Source organism: Trachypithecus francoisi, unplaced genomic scaffold (genome assembly GCF_009764315.1).
Source record: "Trachypithecus francoisi isolate TF-2019V2 unplaced genomic scaffold, Tfra_2.0 Lachesis_group11, whole genome shotgun sequence".
Taxonomy (NCBI): Eukaryota; Metazoa; Chordata; class Mammalia; order Primates; family Cercopithecidae; genus Trachypithecus; species Trachypithecus francoisi.
The window spans coordinates 82,885,362-82,901,875 of record NW_022681456.1 but is presented as its reverse complement, the minus strand read 5'-3'; the positions used below and the strand labels follow the sequence as shown (position 1 = coordinate 82,901,875).

General features: G+C 45.2%; 1 protein-coding gene and 1 long non-coding RNA gene across 4 annotated transcripts in view; one reads left to right on the top strand and one right to left on the bottom strand.

The window, feature by feature from the left end:
* Positions 1–4,876: 4,876 nt before the first annotated feature.
* LOC117090112 lies at positions 4,877–7,673 on the bottom strand. Its single transcript, XR_004439903.1, has 2 exons — positions 7,051–7,673; positions 4,877–5,152 (listed from the first exon to the last, which is right to left on the bottom strand). It is a non-coding gene; the product is annotated as an uncharacterized LOC117090112 (long non-coding RNA).
* A 49-nt stretch (positions 7,674–7,722) lies between these two features.
* Positions 7,723–16,514, top strand: part of SLC4A8 (solute carrier family 4 member 8) — a 91,556-nt gene continuing 82,764 nt past the window's right edge. For 2 of the 3 annotated variants that reach the window (XM_033222027.1, XM_033222026.1), the window contains exon 1: positions 7,723–7,981. In XM_033222027.1, the coding sequence (XP_033077918.1) occupies positions 7,934–7,981 (48 nt within the window). In that variant the 5' untranslated portion in view covers positions 7,723–7,933. The remainder of the gene's footprint in view (positions 7,982–16,514) is intronic. The other variant, XR_004439900.1, reaches the window with a different exon arrangement.

The following is a 16,514-nucleotide window of genomic DNA, read 5'->3' as shown; positions in this document are numbered from 1 at the left end:
GAGGCTGAGGCATGAGAATCACTTGAACCTAGGAGGCAGAGCTTGTGGTGAGCCAAAATAGTGCCACTGCACTCCAGCCTGAGCGAGAGAGTGAGACTCTGTCTCAAAACAAAACAAAACAAGGACAATGAACATCTGTAAAGCTTCCACAATTGTTAACATTTTGTCATATTTGCTTTGTTTCTCCTTATATAGCTATCTAGGCATACCTATCTGTTTCTATATCTGTATTGCTGTATCATTCAAAAATAAGTTGTAGACATCATGATACTCTACCTTAACACTGCAGCATGCATCTCCTAAGAGTAAGAATTGTCTTTTGGCCGGTGCGGTAGCTCATGCCTGTAATCCCAGCACGTTGGGAGGCCAAGGTGGGTGGATTGCTTGAGTTCAGGAGTTCAAAAGCAGCCTGGGTAACATGGTGAAATCCTTTATCCACAAAAAATACAAAAATTAGTTGGCCGTGAGTGTGCCTGTAATGTCAGCTACTCAGGAGGCCTGGGTGGGAGGATCACTTGCACCCAGGAGTTTGAGGCAAGATCTTACCAGCTTGGGTGACAGAGTGAGACCCCCTGTCTCAGAAGAGAAGAGAGATGGAGTCTTGCTCTGTTGCCCAGGTTAGAGTGCAATGGCATGATCTTGGCTCACTGCAACCTCCGCCTCCTAGGCTCAAGTGATTCTCCTGCCTCAGCCTCCCGAGTAGCTGGGATTGCAGGCATGTGCCACCATGCCCGGCTAATTTTTGTATTTTTAGTAGAGGCGGGATTTCACTATGTTGGCCAAGCTGGTCTCTAACTCCTGACCTCAGGTGATCCGCCCTCCTCAGCCTCCCAAAGTGCTGGGATTACAGGCATGAGCCACCATGTCTGGCTGGAAGTCTTTTTAAACTGTGCATTCCATTGCTAAACTCCAGACTCCTGGCAGTCTGGAATTATAGGGGTGCAAGTGGCTTGCTGGAGACAGTAATCCCATCCTGATCATGCCCTGTCTCAGGAAGATAAGAACAAGGGAAGAGATCATAATGGGCTACAAGAATTTGAAAGGCTGTCACGTAGAAGAGTGAGCAGACTTTGCCTTTGGAGCTACAGAGGAGAGCATTTGGAATGAAGAGTGAAAGTTTCAAGGAGGCAGATTGAACCTGGAGTGGGGCTGCCAGCCTCGTTCAATGGTGAGTACTCTGTCACTAGAGATATCCAGGGAAAATTAGATGGCTCCTTCTCTGGGATGGAGTGGAGGGGAATTGTGTTGGATAGGAACTGGTCTATAGGACATTTAAGTTTCTTCCAAGAATTCTTAGGGGACAGGGACAAGTTCCAGAGAGACCCAAAACAATATACAAGTTATAGTCTAATTATAATGGCTCTAGTCCATTTTGCCTACCCCAAACAAAGCTGGTTATCCTTACATGTGTTTTAAGATTGTATTTTTTCCTCTGCTATTTGTTGGCTAACCATCTCATAGCTCTGTTTTTTGGTAAATCTAGCAAATACTCTTTCTTATATTTTCTGTTGGTTTGCAGAAAGGACTAAATAACTCTGCCTTCTTTAAGGAGGGGGCTGGCCCTCTCAATTTGGTAAAATGTTAGAGATAGAAAAAAGATAAATGAAATAAATTTGCATTCTATCTCTTCCTTTTGCTCCAGTCCTAGTGTCTGAATGGGTATCTTTTATATATATATACACACACACATACACACACACACACCTTATATACATATATATATATATGTATATATACAAAAAAACTGCAAAATAAAAGGCCTCAAGGGAAGTATTATTGGAAGTAAGAGTAGCTTGGATTGAATTTATATCTATGTCAGACAATGTGCTTCAGTAATAGTTATTTTCAGAACTCCATGGGAGTTTTTTCAGTAAACTAATGAATAGGTGTCACTGACAAGCTTTCCAAAGTGGAAATTATGTGAAAACTCTCATCTTATGGGAAAGGGTAACGAGGAGAAACCCTGGGCTTTTGCTTGTGGGGGAGGGGTTAATGTCAGTTCTGAAGAAGATTCACATTTTCACTGTTTCATTGAAGTCAGTTCAATTTTATGCAGGAAATGGCTGAATGGAATAATATTTCTAGGAAGCTATACAATTAAGTAGAAAGCGTTAGTAATTCTTGACCCAGCTCTGCTATTAACTGCCCTGGGCAAGTCCCCGTACCTAACTACATTTCCACTTCCTAGACTTCAAATATTCTGTGTATATTTACCAATCCATTGAAGATAAATGAGATAGTAGTGATTACAAATGTCAGGTATTGAATTTGCTGCCACCTTAAAGCTATCCCAGGCCTATGGGCTAAAAGTGAAATAAGAACTTCTCTACTTAGTATAATACTTAGTATAACAAGCTCAGGAGGTCTTATCCCTAAATAGATAAGATGTGGAATGAAATCACTTTAAATAGACCTGATTTCTAAGCAGGGTTAGGTTTGGTTAGACATGGATAAGATAAATGTATTGACTATGAATGTGTTCAGCTCTTGTATCAAGGACTTGGCAAGTAGTCCTTGGTTAACACCTGCTGCTTTCAAATTTCTGAATGGCTTCCCATCTGGATCTGGAAGTCCTACAGCTTTTCTCCTCCAAGGCCTATTTTTGACTTGCGGATGACAACAGTTTTTTTACAGCCAGCTTTTCTGTTTTGTTCTGCTCCCTCTAGAGGTCCCTTCCCCTACCTCTGCCTCTGTCCAAATATCTTAATAGTGATACCAAAGAAGGCAGAAGTCAGGTTTTGCCATTTCACTTGTATTCTGCCCCAGCGCCTCTCTCAGTCTGGAGCAAAGTGTAACTGAGTGTGGTGTAACGAAGTTCTGTGGATGATGTTGATGATGATGAATAGTGGGGAGTGATTTTCACAGCCAGGAGCTTGGCTCTCGGCTTTTGTGGCACCTCAGACTCTTCCCTGGGATGTGTAGTGTTCCAGGCTGGCAGCATGCTGTGAACAATGAAAATTGTATTCTGTAGTCTCTTTCAATATGCTGTGACTTGGCAAGGGCTGAAAGCAAATCATGCACCTGCATAACCTTTTCAGCTTGACAAAGAAGCTCTCTCACTCCCCCTCTCACCCCTCCCTTGCACAGGAAATGCTCCCAGACGACAGCATGAACAAGCCCTAATTAAGTCTTTCCTCAGATCCCAACGTCTTTTCCTCCAACCACATCTTGGGTTTAGATGTGTAAGTAAGAAGAAGTGGAGAAATAAAATCAGGTATAAGATGCAGCTGGAAACTGGGAGCTATTTAATGGCAAGTAAAGCCTAAGACCTCATCCCTTGTGGCCCTTTGGACAGTTCACACAGAACAAGAGACATAGTAAACTGATGGAGGAGTTAAGATGCTTTTGATGAAAAACTGGTTGCAAATTATTTAAGAACATTTTCTCAGACTTTATGTGTTTCTTATATTTATGACTGTCTCTGAATAGAAGAATCTCAATGTCTTTCAGGATATTTAAGGCTCATATACATAAGGTGCCTCATGCTTCCTTGAGAAGTCTATGAACATATCCTTACAATTATATGCAAAATTTTGGGCTTTGTTTACTTATCTGAAAAAGATAATCCATAGATTTTCTAATGTCTCCAGGGAGTTCAAGACCTACCACTTTCCGCAAAGTTTAAGAACCATTGGTATTATAGAAGAGAAAGAATGGGTCTAAAACAAAATCTGGAAGGATGGCCACGTCAGGAAGCCACAAAGAGAGAGTGGAGCCTATGAATGTTAGAGAAGGGATGAAATTTCCAGGCATCCCCATGGGAGACAGTAGGATGGTGAAGCTCATGTACTGTGGAATCATTTCATCTGAGCTCAGTCTAGTGTCTCCATCTATTTACTGTGCTGGCTGTGTGACCTGGGGAAGTTATATCTCCAAGCCTTAGTTTTCTAATCTATACAATGGGATGATAGTGCCTACCTCAGAGTTGTTGCAAGGATGAAGCGAGGCCACCCATGTAGCATAGCTCCCTGCCTCCCTATTGGTATGATGTGTGTGTGTGTGTGTGTGTGTGTATGTGTTGTCTCTACCTCTACACATGTATTTTCCATTTTCTTGTCCACTTTATGCCTCTTTCTGGGCTAACTGAAGATTCAAGAAACTCTGAATTCTGTTATGCTGTTTTTTCTGATTTCTTTAGAAAAATAATCAGTGTGAGGTGATGTCCTTGGCTGAATATCCCCAGCTCCACTAGGACTTGTCTGCCGCCCAGGCTGAGAGCCATGTATTTGAATTTTTCCAACCAGGGTAAGGAGCAGTAGATGTTAGGAGCCTCGTGCCTAGAGCCAAGCGAACCAGCTTTTTCTGGGAAAGAGAGACCAAATCATCCTTGGGAGGGTAGAGTCTGTCTTCTGCAGTGCCCCAGATAGCAGCAACCTTAACTGCTGCCTCTGTGGCCTACTTCCCTTTGTAATTTGCACAATAGGCCAGAAGATGGGGCTCTTGACCCTGGAGTCAAGGGCCAGAGGCTCTGACTTTTTCCACATTTGTACTGGAGAGAAGTCAGATTCACCAGACCTCCCAGGAATCACCACTACTTCTCAATTCCTTTCCCTACCCTACCTACTCCACTTCTGCCATGGCTGGGACTTGCCTTCCAGGGGAGTGGGGGATGTGGGCACATCTTTTCTTTGGCCACCATCCTTGGCTCCTGAATTACCACATTGCTAGAGTCAGTCTTTCTGACGCCCTGCCTCAGGTTTCCCCCTCTAATCCATTCTCCCTTAAGGGCAGGTTTTGGAGATGGTACCATTTTTATAGGCCAATACAACATAGTGGTCAAGAACTCTAGAATCAGAGAGCTTGTCCTTGAGTCATCTCCTCAGGTGAATCTTTCCCCACCTCCTCAGAGAAGTTCTCCCTATCCCGTGCCAGTTACTCTTGTTCACATAACCCTTTATTTACTTAACAGTAGTGATTATAACTAGTGACTATCTTGTTTGATGACTTTTTTACTTTCTCCCACTCGATTGTAAGGCTCATGAGGCCAAGGACACTGTCTTAATTGCTGTTTTCCCAACATCTAACACAGGGCACGATACACAGGTTCTCAGCAAAAGTGTTTTGAATTAATAGATGAATGATGGAATCCCAGCTTCATGATTGCCTGACCTTGAGTAAGTTGCTCAACTTCACTGAGCCTCAGTTTTCTTACCTGTGAAATAGAAAAAGAGTAGAGACATTATGACTATTAAATGACACAATGCATTTATACCACTAAACCCAGGTTTTGGTGCATGGAAGTTTTCCCTAAAGCCTTCAGTGTCCTACTTTTTATCATATATGAAAAATAAAGTCTGAATGAATTAGCCAGATCTCCACAATTTGATCACAGCCTTCTTTTTATTTTTTATTTTTTTGAGACGAGGTCTCACTCTCTCACCTTGGCTGGAGTGGAGTGGTGTACTGAAGCCTCTCCTGGGCTCAGGTGATCCTCCCACTTCAGCCTCCTGAGGGGCTGGGACTACAGGTGCATGCCACCATGCCTGGCTCATTTTTTTGTATTTTAAAAATAGAGATGGAGTTTCTACATGTTGGCCCAGGTTGGTCTCGAACTGCTGGGTTCAAGGGATCCATCTGTCTTGGCCTCCCAAAGTGCTGAGATTACAGATGTGAGCCACCATGCCCAGCCCACAGCCTTTCTCTATCACAACTTTTACCTCCCACTGCTCTTCTCTATAACTTTCTGCTTTGGCCCAAATTGTGGCTACCCTGAATGGGCCATGTGCATTATTATTCTTAAATCTTTGTCTAAGACTTGAGATGCTTGCTCTTCTTACCTTGGATCAGCTAAATCTTACCCATGTTTTCAGACTTAGCTCAAATCCGTGTCCTCTGTGAAACCTTCCTGAAGATCATTTTCTCTTCTGAATTTTTGTAATCTTCATGGTTTAGATAATATTACTCATTAACATATATCCTGTTTCCCTGATGAACCTGTTAAGTTCCCTTGGAGATATATATCTTAGATTTCTCTGCCCCTACAGTGTTACTTGGGCCTGCCTGTTCATTAGTAGGTGTTCAATACATTTTTTATTAGATTGAATTAAAAGCATTCATATTTACTAAGCACTTTCAATGTGCCTGGGATTCCCTGAGGCTCTGTTGAGTATACAGAAGGGCATAAGAAAAATAATCATTGCTTTCAAAGAACTTATAATATTCTAGTAAGCTAAAGTCAACATATAAAGTACTTAAATAACCACAGCACGGCAACTACTATAAGAAAAGTGCTTTGAGAATTCTGGGGAGGGTGAGATGACACGTGTTTGGGGTATTAGGGACAGTAGAATAAAGAAAGGCTTCTTGGAAGAGGTGGCTTTTGAGATTAACTTTGAAGGATGGTTAACATTTTGATGGACAAAAATGGGGATGAGGGTAGGATGTGAATTCCAGATTCAAGATGACAGGATTAGTAAAGAGATGGGTGAAGTGTGTGGCAATGAACACTAAAACTCAGAGACGAGACACGAGGCTTATACAGGACATCAGAAAAACAATTCTGCTTCAGGGATACTGAAGCCCAACCTTGTTTCCAATTTCAGGACCAACACAAAGGATGGTAAGCAGTGGTGGAAACTTTTAACATGTATCGGACTATGTTCCCCAACTGTAGCTTCTTTTGGGGCTGATAATTATTTGCAACAATTCTTCCCCTGACCCCAAATTTGGACCTGCCTGAAGTCTGGTATTGTAGTGCATATAAAACAAAAGTCCCCATGGCCAGGCACGGTGGCTCACGCCTGTAATCACAGCACTTTGGGAGGCTGAGGCGGATGGATCACCTGAGGTCAGGAGTTCCAGACCAGCCTGGCCAACATGGTGAAACCCCATTTCTACTAAAAATACCAAAAAATCACCCAGGCGTGGTGGCGGGCACCTGTAATCCCAGTTACTCAGGCGGCTGAGGCAGAAGAATTGCTTGGAGAGGCGGAAGTTGCAGTGAGCCAAGAACACACCATTGCACACCACCAGCCTGGTCAACAAGAGTGAAACTTTGTCTCAGAAAAACAAACAAACAAACAAAAAACCCCCCAAAACCCCAAAAGGTACCTTTCTTTTTCTTGAGGCGAGAGGGTTGCTTTGAGTTTAGCCAGCCTCTCTTTGCTAATAAATCCAAATCAAATTGAATGCATTATTCATTATATTCTAACGTTGTGTTAGGTCAGTAGTTCTGTTGTTAAATAATAATTTGCCTTAGATCATTTCCTGGAAAAGTTGGAAGCCTTTTTGTGGAATTGCTTCAACAGTCATTCTCAGCTCAACCCTGTGTTTTTTGCTTCTGACTTGAGACTCAAGAGGAAGACCTAAGTCATAGTGAGTCTGTGAGGGGGCCTGACACTGCCTGCCTTCTTCACTTTAATGCTCTTTAATCTGGCCATTAGCTCAAGGAGAAACAATTAATTTTAGAAGGCCCTCTCCCCTCATCCGCAATTACTTCCTCCTGTAATCGCGAAGGATGTTTCCCCGGAATTTAAACATCATCTCCCAAGGCATGAAATCAGAATAGGCAAAATCGACACTTTTCGCAGTTTTCAAGGGTCAGGTGCAGCTGCAAATAGCAGAGATTTTCTAGCAAGCAGTTGGAAGGACCTTCACGCCCAGAGGCCTCTGAAGGGAGGGAGGCGGTTTCCAAGGCAACCGGGCCCTGGAGCGGTTGGCTCCCCGGCTCCTCCCCCTCCCCCCGGTAGCCCAGGGTACCGCCGGACAGCGTCCTCTCGTGCTCCGCGCCCTGATTGGCTGCGCAGGCCGCTCGCTGATTGGTTGCGGCGGATGCCTCGCGGGCCGGTGGCTATGGAGGCGGCGGCGGTTGATGGTTGACCGTTGGCTTCGGGGTAGGGGTCGCCGTTCGAGTGATCTGCTCAGACCCGGCGAGAGGGCGCGGGCTGCTGACGCTCAGCCTGGAGCCCGCCGGTGAGACCTAGTCGGCTCCGCCATGCCGGCCGCCGGGAGTAACGAGCCGGACGGCGTCCTCAGCTATCAGGTAGGGCCCCGCCTCCCGCGCCTCCCGCTCCTCCCCGGGGCGCAGCCTCCTCATCTGCTACCCACCCTCCTTCCTTCTGCCCCCGAGCCCGGGCTTCCCAGGCCGCTCCCTGAGGGCGAGGGGAGGCCAGCCCGGGACACCAGGGGGCGCTCCGGGCGGTTGGGGACCGGGCCGGGGCTGCAAGAGAGTGACCTTGGGCCGAACCTGGGAGCTGGCCCATCTCTGCCGCATGCGTTGCGCCGCCCGCCCAGGAGCCCTGACAGCCGGCGGGCTGCGACCTCTTGTTCTCCTCGCGTCTGTCCGTTGGAAGGGGCCGGCGTCTGGCCTCGCGTTGTCCTGCCCTAACGTGGGCAGAAAGGGTAGCCAGGGACCTTGCTCTGGTGGGGCACGTCTTCTCTTTGTGTTTTCATTTCTGGGGGTTTTTGGTTCCCCAGTGGTTCAGAGGAAAAGCCAGAAAAGACTGTGGAGACTGGGAGTAATCCCCGATAGGGTGACCCTGTTTGTGACTCCCTTTGCCCCATTGCGCAGACACCTGAAAACTTCTGGGTAGGGACTGCAAACTGGGCTGAGGATGTGTGGAGGGGTCAGGAACAGGTGCTTATTTAAGGGAATGAGAAAACCAAGGTTAAGTAACTGGTATTAGAACTGTTGGGGCGGCTAACATAAGGAAAAGCATTGGACTAAGTGTTAGAGTCTGTAGGTTGAAATCCTACCTCTGCTTCACACAGACTTTGTGACCTTGAGTAAGTCACTTGCCTCTTTGAACCTCAGTTTCCTCAACTATTAAAATGAGAATAGTTATGTCTGCTTTGCTTGCTTCACAGGGTTGTTTTGAGGATGAGACGAAGTGCTGTTTGTGAAAGGGCTTTGTGGAGTAATATTTATTGTGTGACACTCAGTGAATGAGTGGCAGCCCATTGAATTCTCACTCCCCGTTTCCTGTGCAATCAGATGGTTTGGTTTCTGCTTTGGAAAGAGGGCTGGAAGAGGAGGCAAGTCTGAAGTGAAAGGCTCTGAAGACGGTAATGGGCCATCTCAGAAAGGATGACACATCTTGGAAACAAGTGCCATGTTGACCTCAGGGATGTTTTCCCAGAGGAGGCAGGGGAAATATCCTGAGTTTGCAAGAGAATGAGTATCAGACACTGACTCTCTCCTCTTCTTCCTGGTTAATAGTTAGCTACTATTAATAGAAGATACATTCTTCTTTCCTTGCTCTGTCAGAAAAGAATATCTAAGATTTTGGAAAATCCATATCTAACCCCCTTAAAGCCTATTAAATGTATTCAATCTTTGGGATACAATGGTAAGAAAAAATAGGCAATGTTCTTGCCCTCCTGGAGCGTATCATCTAGTGGGGGAGGGGAGAAGTACTATTTTTAATCAAATATCACACAAATAAATGTTATAAACTGTGATAAATGCTTTGAAGAAAGATAGACAGTACCATAAGCGTGTATAACAGTGGTTCCAGCCATGGTCTCAGAGATTTCCTAAGGAAGAAAATCTGGGCAAAGAGCTAAAGGATGAATAAATGTTAACTGAGGGAAGAGGGGGATCACAGGGCCTGAGAGGCAAAGAGAACAGCTACACAAAAGACCTGTGGCAGAGGGGAACACACCTGGCTAGAGACCTGAGATAAGGCCAGTGTGGTAGAGCAACAAGGAGCAATGAGGGGAATGGTATGTGAGGTGTGTTCTGGGGTAATAACACACAGGGCCATTTGGAACCCATGCTGAGGAAGTTGACATTTATCTGAGGAACAAGGGGAAGCCACTGAAGAGGTTTAAGTAGGGGGGAAAGGGAAGAGAGGGGGCCTCTCCTAACCAGGAGAGAGAAAGAGGGCAGGAGACAGCAAATGAGATCATGAACAGATTTTCTTTTTTTTTTTTTTCTTTCTTTCTTTTTTTTTTTTTTGAGACAGTCTTGCTCTGTCACCCAGGCTGGAGTGCAGTGGCGTGATCTCCACTCACTGCAAGCTCCGCCTCCCAGGTTCACGCTATTCTCCAGCCTCAGCCTCCTGAGTAGTAGGGACTACAGGTGCCCACCACCACGCCCAGCTAATTTTTCATATTTTTAGTAGAGACGGGGTTTCACCGTGTTAGCCAGGATGGTCTCGATCCCTGACTTCGTAATCTGCCTGCCTCGGCCTCCCAAAGTGCTGGGATTACAGGCATGAGCCACCGCGCCCCGCCCAGATTTTCCTATTGAAAGATTTCTTTGGCTGCAGTGGGGAGAATAGGTTGGAAGGGATGTGAGGATACAGTGTCCTTAACATGCAGAATGTTAACAGGTTGTATTATTGAGGGCATCATGATCCTTAGGTTTCTGTTAGTGTTCTGTGAGTAGGATAGATCTGGAGTAGGATAGAAAATATCTCCTTTATATCTAGTTTGTGAAACTTTCATGGGTGGTAGGGTGAGGATAAGAAAAGGAATACAATGGGAACAGTAGGACCTTGTGAAGGCTGGAGTCACGTAATATAGACAAATGGGAACTTGAGAGATAGGGAGGAAAAGAGAATGAGGGTAGAAGGAGGAAGGGAGATGGGGATGACTCGGGGGAGAGACATTGTCAACTGATTGGCAATGACCAGTTAAACCTTCTGTGTGCCAATCAGGCTGTGTGGAGATGGGCCTTGTAAAGTGAGCAGATCGTGTAACTTGATGTAAATAGAGAGGTTCCAGACATCACCTCTAAATATCATAAGCTGCGCTGTTTTCGAAGATGTGAGCTACTGCCCTAGCCTTCTAACAGTTCCCTCTGCTTTCTTTCTTGCCCTTCTATAAGACTACTCTCCACATGGCAGACGCAGGGAGCTTTTAAAAACACAAATCAGATCATGTCACGTCTTATCTTGAAACCCTTCAGTGGCTTCCTGGTGCATTTTAGAATAAAATCCAAACTCTTTATCATGGCCTACCAAGCCTGAATACAATCAGGCTCTTGTCCACCCTCCCAGGACTGCCTCTCCACTCTCTTTCTTGCGCCTCCTCTGGCTTTCTGTTTCTTCAATACAGTGAGTTTGCATGCTTCCGGACCTTTGTTCCTGTCATTCCCTCTGCCCAGGATGCTGGTTTACCCAGGTCCTCTCATGATTCAACTGGAATGTCACTTCCTCAGAGTGGCTTTCTCCGAACCTTCATCCCAGTCACTCTCTTTAAGATGATCCTGTTTTCTTTTCTTTTCTTTTTTTTTTTTTTTGTTGAGACGGAGTCTCGCTCTGTCCCCCAGGCTGGAGTGCAGTGGCCGGATCTCAGCTCACTGCAAGCTCCACCTCCCAGGTTTACGACATTCTCCTGCCTCAGCCTCCCGAGTAGCTGGGACTACAGGCGCCCGCCATCTCGCCCGGCTAGTTTTTTGTATTTTTTTTAGTAGAGACGGGGTTTCACCGTGTTAGCCAGGATGGTCTTGATCTCCTGACCTCGTGATCCACCCGTCTCGGCCTCCCAAAGTGCTGGGATTACAGGCTTGAGCCACCGCGCCCGGCTTTATTTTCTTATAACATATGACTTGTTATAACAACTGAACTGTTCTTCTTTTGGTTTCTTGTTTATTATGATCTCAGTTAGAAGCTTCTTGAGGGCAGTGGACAAGCAGAAAATCTTGTCACCTAGCACAGTGCCTGGTATAAAATTGGTGCTCAATTGCATATGTGAATGAGCAGCTCTCCGGTATCCAGAGCCAGATGCCTCCCCTTAAGGAGCTCAAGGTCTAGTCAGGATTGGCACAGAGTGACAGATGGCCATTACTTCATTACACAGCGTCTCTTCCCTCTGTGTTGTGTCTTTGCTCAGGCATTGAAGCTGGAAAATCTTTCCCCTCTTCTCCGCCTAGAATATTCCATTTTAACCTTCAAGGTCTGGCTCCATATCATTATATTATATTCGTCACTCACTCCCTCTGCTCACAACACCTACCAAGTGCTATCTTCCATGAACCCTTACTTGTGGAATATACATATTCATCTCTGCTCCTCACCTGACAGCTCCATTTACTGTCACTGTTAACTTTTATTGAGTGCTTGCCTTGTGCCAGGCACTATGCTAAGTGTTTTCCATGCATTATCTCACTTAATGCTCTCTTTAACCCTGAGAATTATGCAACTTTATTATCTTTTCCAAATGAGAAAGCAAAGATAATAGAGAGGTTAAGTAATTCTTTTTTTTACTTTTTTTTTTTTTTTTTTTGAGATGGAGTTTCACTCTTGTTGCCCAGGCTGGAGTGCAGTGGCACAATCTCAGTTCACTGCACCCTCCACTTCCCAGGTTCAAGCGATTCTCCTGCCTCAGCCTCCCGAGTAGCTGGGATTACAGGTGCCTGCCACCACCCCTGGCTAATTTTTTGTATTTTTAGTAGAGATGGGGTCTCACCATGTTGGCCTGGCTGGTCTCAAACTCCTGACCTCAGGTGATCCACCTGCCTTGGCCTCCCAAAGTGCTGGGATTACAGGCATGAGCCACCCGGCCCGGCATGGAGAGGTTAAGTAATTCTAAGTGCCGGAGTTGCTTGTGGCCCTGCCAGACCCAGGACTGCGTCTCTCCAAAGGATGTGCCTTTAGTCACTGTACATTACTGTGGTTGTGTCTTTGGTGCCTGTATCAGTACTTGGCCCTGAATAAGCACTTACTAAGTGTTTGGGAAGACAGGATGGGAAGAGACTGCAACGAGGGAGGCCAGCTAGGAGGCCATTGGTGTAATTCAGGATAAGTTAATGAAGACCTACATTAGTCGTCATTTCGATGAGATCTCTGAACATGGTTATGAAATTTTTATTTATTTTTGAGACAGGGTCTCACTCTGTTGCCCAGGCTGGAGTGCAGTGGCATGATCTCAGCTCACTGCAGCCTTGACCTCCTGGGCTCAAGTGATCCTTCTACCTCAGGCTCTCTAGTAGTTGGAACTACAGACATGAACCACTATGCCCAGCTTTTTTTTTAAATTTTAATTTTCATAGAGACAGAGTCTCACTGTATTGTCCAGGCTGGTCTCAAAATCCCTGTTCTCAAATGAACCTCGCCCCTTGGCCTCCTGAAGTGCTGGGATTATAGGCATCACCACCACGCCCAGCCGGTTATTGAAATTTTAAGAGTCAATGAGCTTTTAATAGGGGATAGTAATAGAGGAAGGAAGTCAGAAAGCTTTAAGGAAAGCCCCTACTTTGGACTGGAACTGGGGACACCTGGTAGCGTCACAGTTCTCCTGATAAGCAGAAGGAGGTGTTGAAAGAGAAAACTGGTGAGGTTGGAACCCTCAGCATTTGAGCCAAGTGGTGCTGGGGACTGAAGGTAAGTTCAGGGAGGGTGAAAGTGGTAGATGGGGAAGCATGTGAATTTGGGCAATTTATGTGGATCAGGTCCGCTCAGAATGGAAAATTTTGCGGAAATCTTCAGAATAATAACCCCTGGTAAGTGGGTGATAATTGAGAAACATGGCTGATGGGAGGAGAGTCACACCCCATGTCTTATGATGAACCTGAAAAAGCTCTAAGACAAGAGTTCTGAAGGAGACTGGATTCTAGTGCCCAGTGACTGTGGCACATGTTGGAGCTCAGCAAATATTTGCTGAGGGAGTGGGTCAACTTTTCTGAGGGTTATAGTCAGTCTATGGTAAGGAATCAGTAAATATTTGCTCGTACTATTGAATAAAAATATCAACTGTAGATAGCAGTTTCTCTTCTCACTACATTGCACATACCCCTCCACCCTCTCCTCACACATACTAGGTATTCTTTCCATATGTGAGAATTGGGGAACCTGTGGGCATTCTTTTTATCTGGTTTTCCCAGATCTGCTGGGGAGCTTCAGTAGGAGAGATGTGGGCAGACTTGCCAAGCAGATACTTGAGCAGAGAACTGGGGACAATTCAGACTGCAAATTTACTTCCTTCAAAATCTGTAGGTAATTGTCTTAGCTCATGGTTTGCCTTGGCAAGGGTAGACAGGGTCATGGTAGTAATCAGGACACAGAAAAGCAATCGTGTCTATTCTAAATCTGCTGCCAGGTAACAGCAACAGATCTTAGATAATGGAGAGGTTGGTTGTTTCCCATAGGTAGTAACAAGTTTACTGATCCTGGTCTTGGTAGTCAGGAAGTCATAATATATATATTGGTTTTCAATTTCTGCCATAACAAATTACCACGTATTTGGTGGCTTAAAAAACACAAATTTATCATCTAACAGTTCTATAGTTCAGGAATCTGATACAGGTCTCACTGGACTAAAATCAAAGTGTTGGTGGAACTGTTTCTTTCTGGAAGTTCTAGGAGAGAATATGTTTCCTCGCCTTTGCCATCTTCTAGAGACTGCCTGCATTCCTTGGCTCATAGTTCCCTTCCTCCATCTCCAAAGCCAGAAACATAGCATCTCTCAGAACCTGTTTTTGTCATCAGATTTTTCTCTGACTCTAGTCTTCCGTCTCTCTCTTTCACATTAAGGATCCTTATTATTACATTGAGATTACATAATGGTTTTCATAATTTAGGAAGATCTCCTTATTGTTTTTTTTTTTTTTTTTTTTTTTTTTTTTTTTTTTGAGGCAGAGTCTCGCTCTGTCGCCCAGACTGGAGTGCAGTGGCGCAATCTCGGCTCACTGCAAGCTCCGCCTCCCGGGTTCACGCCATTCTCCTGCCTCAGCCTCCCGAGTAGCTGGGACTACAGGCGCCCGCCACCTCGCCCGGCTAGTTTTTTGTATTTTTAGTAGAGACGGGGTTTCACCATGTTAGCCAGGATGGTCTCGATCTCCTGACCTCGTGATCCGCCCGTCTCGGCCTCCCAAAGTGCTGGGATTACAGGCTTGAGCCACCGCGCCCGGCCCTCTCCTTATTGTAAGACAGCTGATTAGCAACCTTACCTCCGTCTGCAACCTTAATTCCTCTTTGCCATTATAAGGCAACATATTCACACACTCTAGGGATTAGGATGTGCATCTCTTTAGAGGACTATTAATCTCTCTATCACAGTGTACTACCTAGTAATCTATACTGAACAGGAGTGACTCCAAGTGGGGTTCAGCAAAAGAATCACTGAGAAACCAGAGCTGTTTTGGAATTTTAAGCCCCTGGCAGGCTGCTGAACAGTTAGAGTGGGAAGCTCATGGGTATTCAGGAGCTCGTGGCCACTGAGAAGAGGAAGTCTGGAACAGCTGCATGAGTCCTCGTGGATTTTTTTTTTCTATAGGGTGTTTTCATTCAGTGAGAAAGTATTTGAGGGCATTGGAGAGTTGGGGACGCATGGGTCAGATTTGGTGATGGGCTCTCCAAAGGGCCAGCATTCTGAGGCTCTGCTGGATAAAGAGGAAGATGGAAGTGAATAAGGAGATGAAGAACTATTGGAGGTCTGGTCAGTAAAGGGCAGTTTGGGGTGCAGGATTCTGGAGCGCTAACGATTTAAGAAAGTAATAATGTGGATCTTAAGCTATTCTTAACTGTGGGCATTAATCCCTGATTAGTCCCTCTGACTAAATGGCCAGGTTCTTTGCTTTTGGCAATCTTAGCGTACTGACTTACTAATGTTAGTAAGGAACACAGACTTGATTAGAGTTCTTATCCCACTTAGCTTTTGTGAGATCTTAGCCTTGATTTAGAACTGTTTTGAGGATTAAATGAGGCAATATATGTAAAACACAATGTGAGGTATATAAGTGTATTACCTTGGTTTGCTGATTAGAAACCCTGGAAATGGCTGGGCATGGTGGCTCACACCTGTAATACCAGCACTTTTGCTACTCGTAAGGCTGAAGCAGGACAATTACTTGAACCCGGGAGACGGAGGTTGCAGTGAGCTGAGATGGCGCCTCTGCACTCTCCAGCCTGGTGACAGAGCGAGACTCTGTCTGAAAACAAACAAACAAACCCTGGAAATCATCTCTATATTTGTTGATTTTTAAATGGTTGAATGTATTAGAACTCAATAAACACTTGACTTTTTTTGGGGGGCTCTTGGCAGGGTTAGCAGTGGGAGTGAAGTAGAATGGTATTGTATATACTGTCTGAAAACACTGAAAAAGATGAAAGGGTTCTTTGAGGTAAAAAGTCTGAGACCTACTGCAGGAAAGGAGGTGGGATTCATTTGGGCAGGTCCACCACCACGCAGGTCCAGAGAGGAGCCTCAGGGGAAGTGTGTTAGAGAGAGAGCTTGAGGTGGGATCTGCTTCCCACCTTCCCTGTCCCCTGTAACCTCTGTGGCTGCTTCCAGGAGCTGGGGCCATTGTGTAAGACTCAGCTCTGCCGGTGCCTTTTAATTTCCATTTACTGTAAGTGAGAATCTGGTCTGCTACTCAGTTATAATTCATTCATTTTTCAAGGCTCATAACAATGCTTTCTCTCTCAAGGCTTGCTTTGCAATTTCAGCATTTCAATGTGTATTTAACCTTCTTAGTTCTTTTTATCTATCTAGTCCTTGAGGTAGGCACTCAAGTCAATTCACATTTACGTAGTGGGTCATTATCAGTGAACTAAGAGGAAGTTCAGAAAAGAGGATACTCAGAAATAGGGTTTTTTCCATCCCCCTTCCCTCCCCTCCCTTCCCCTCTC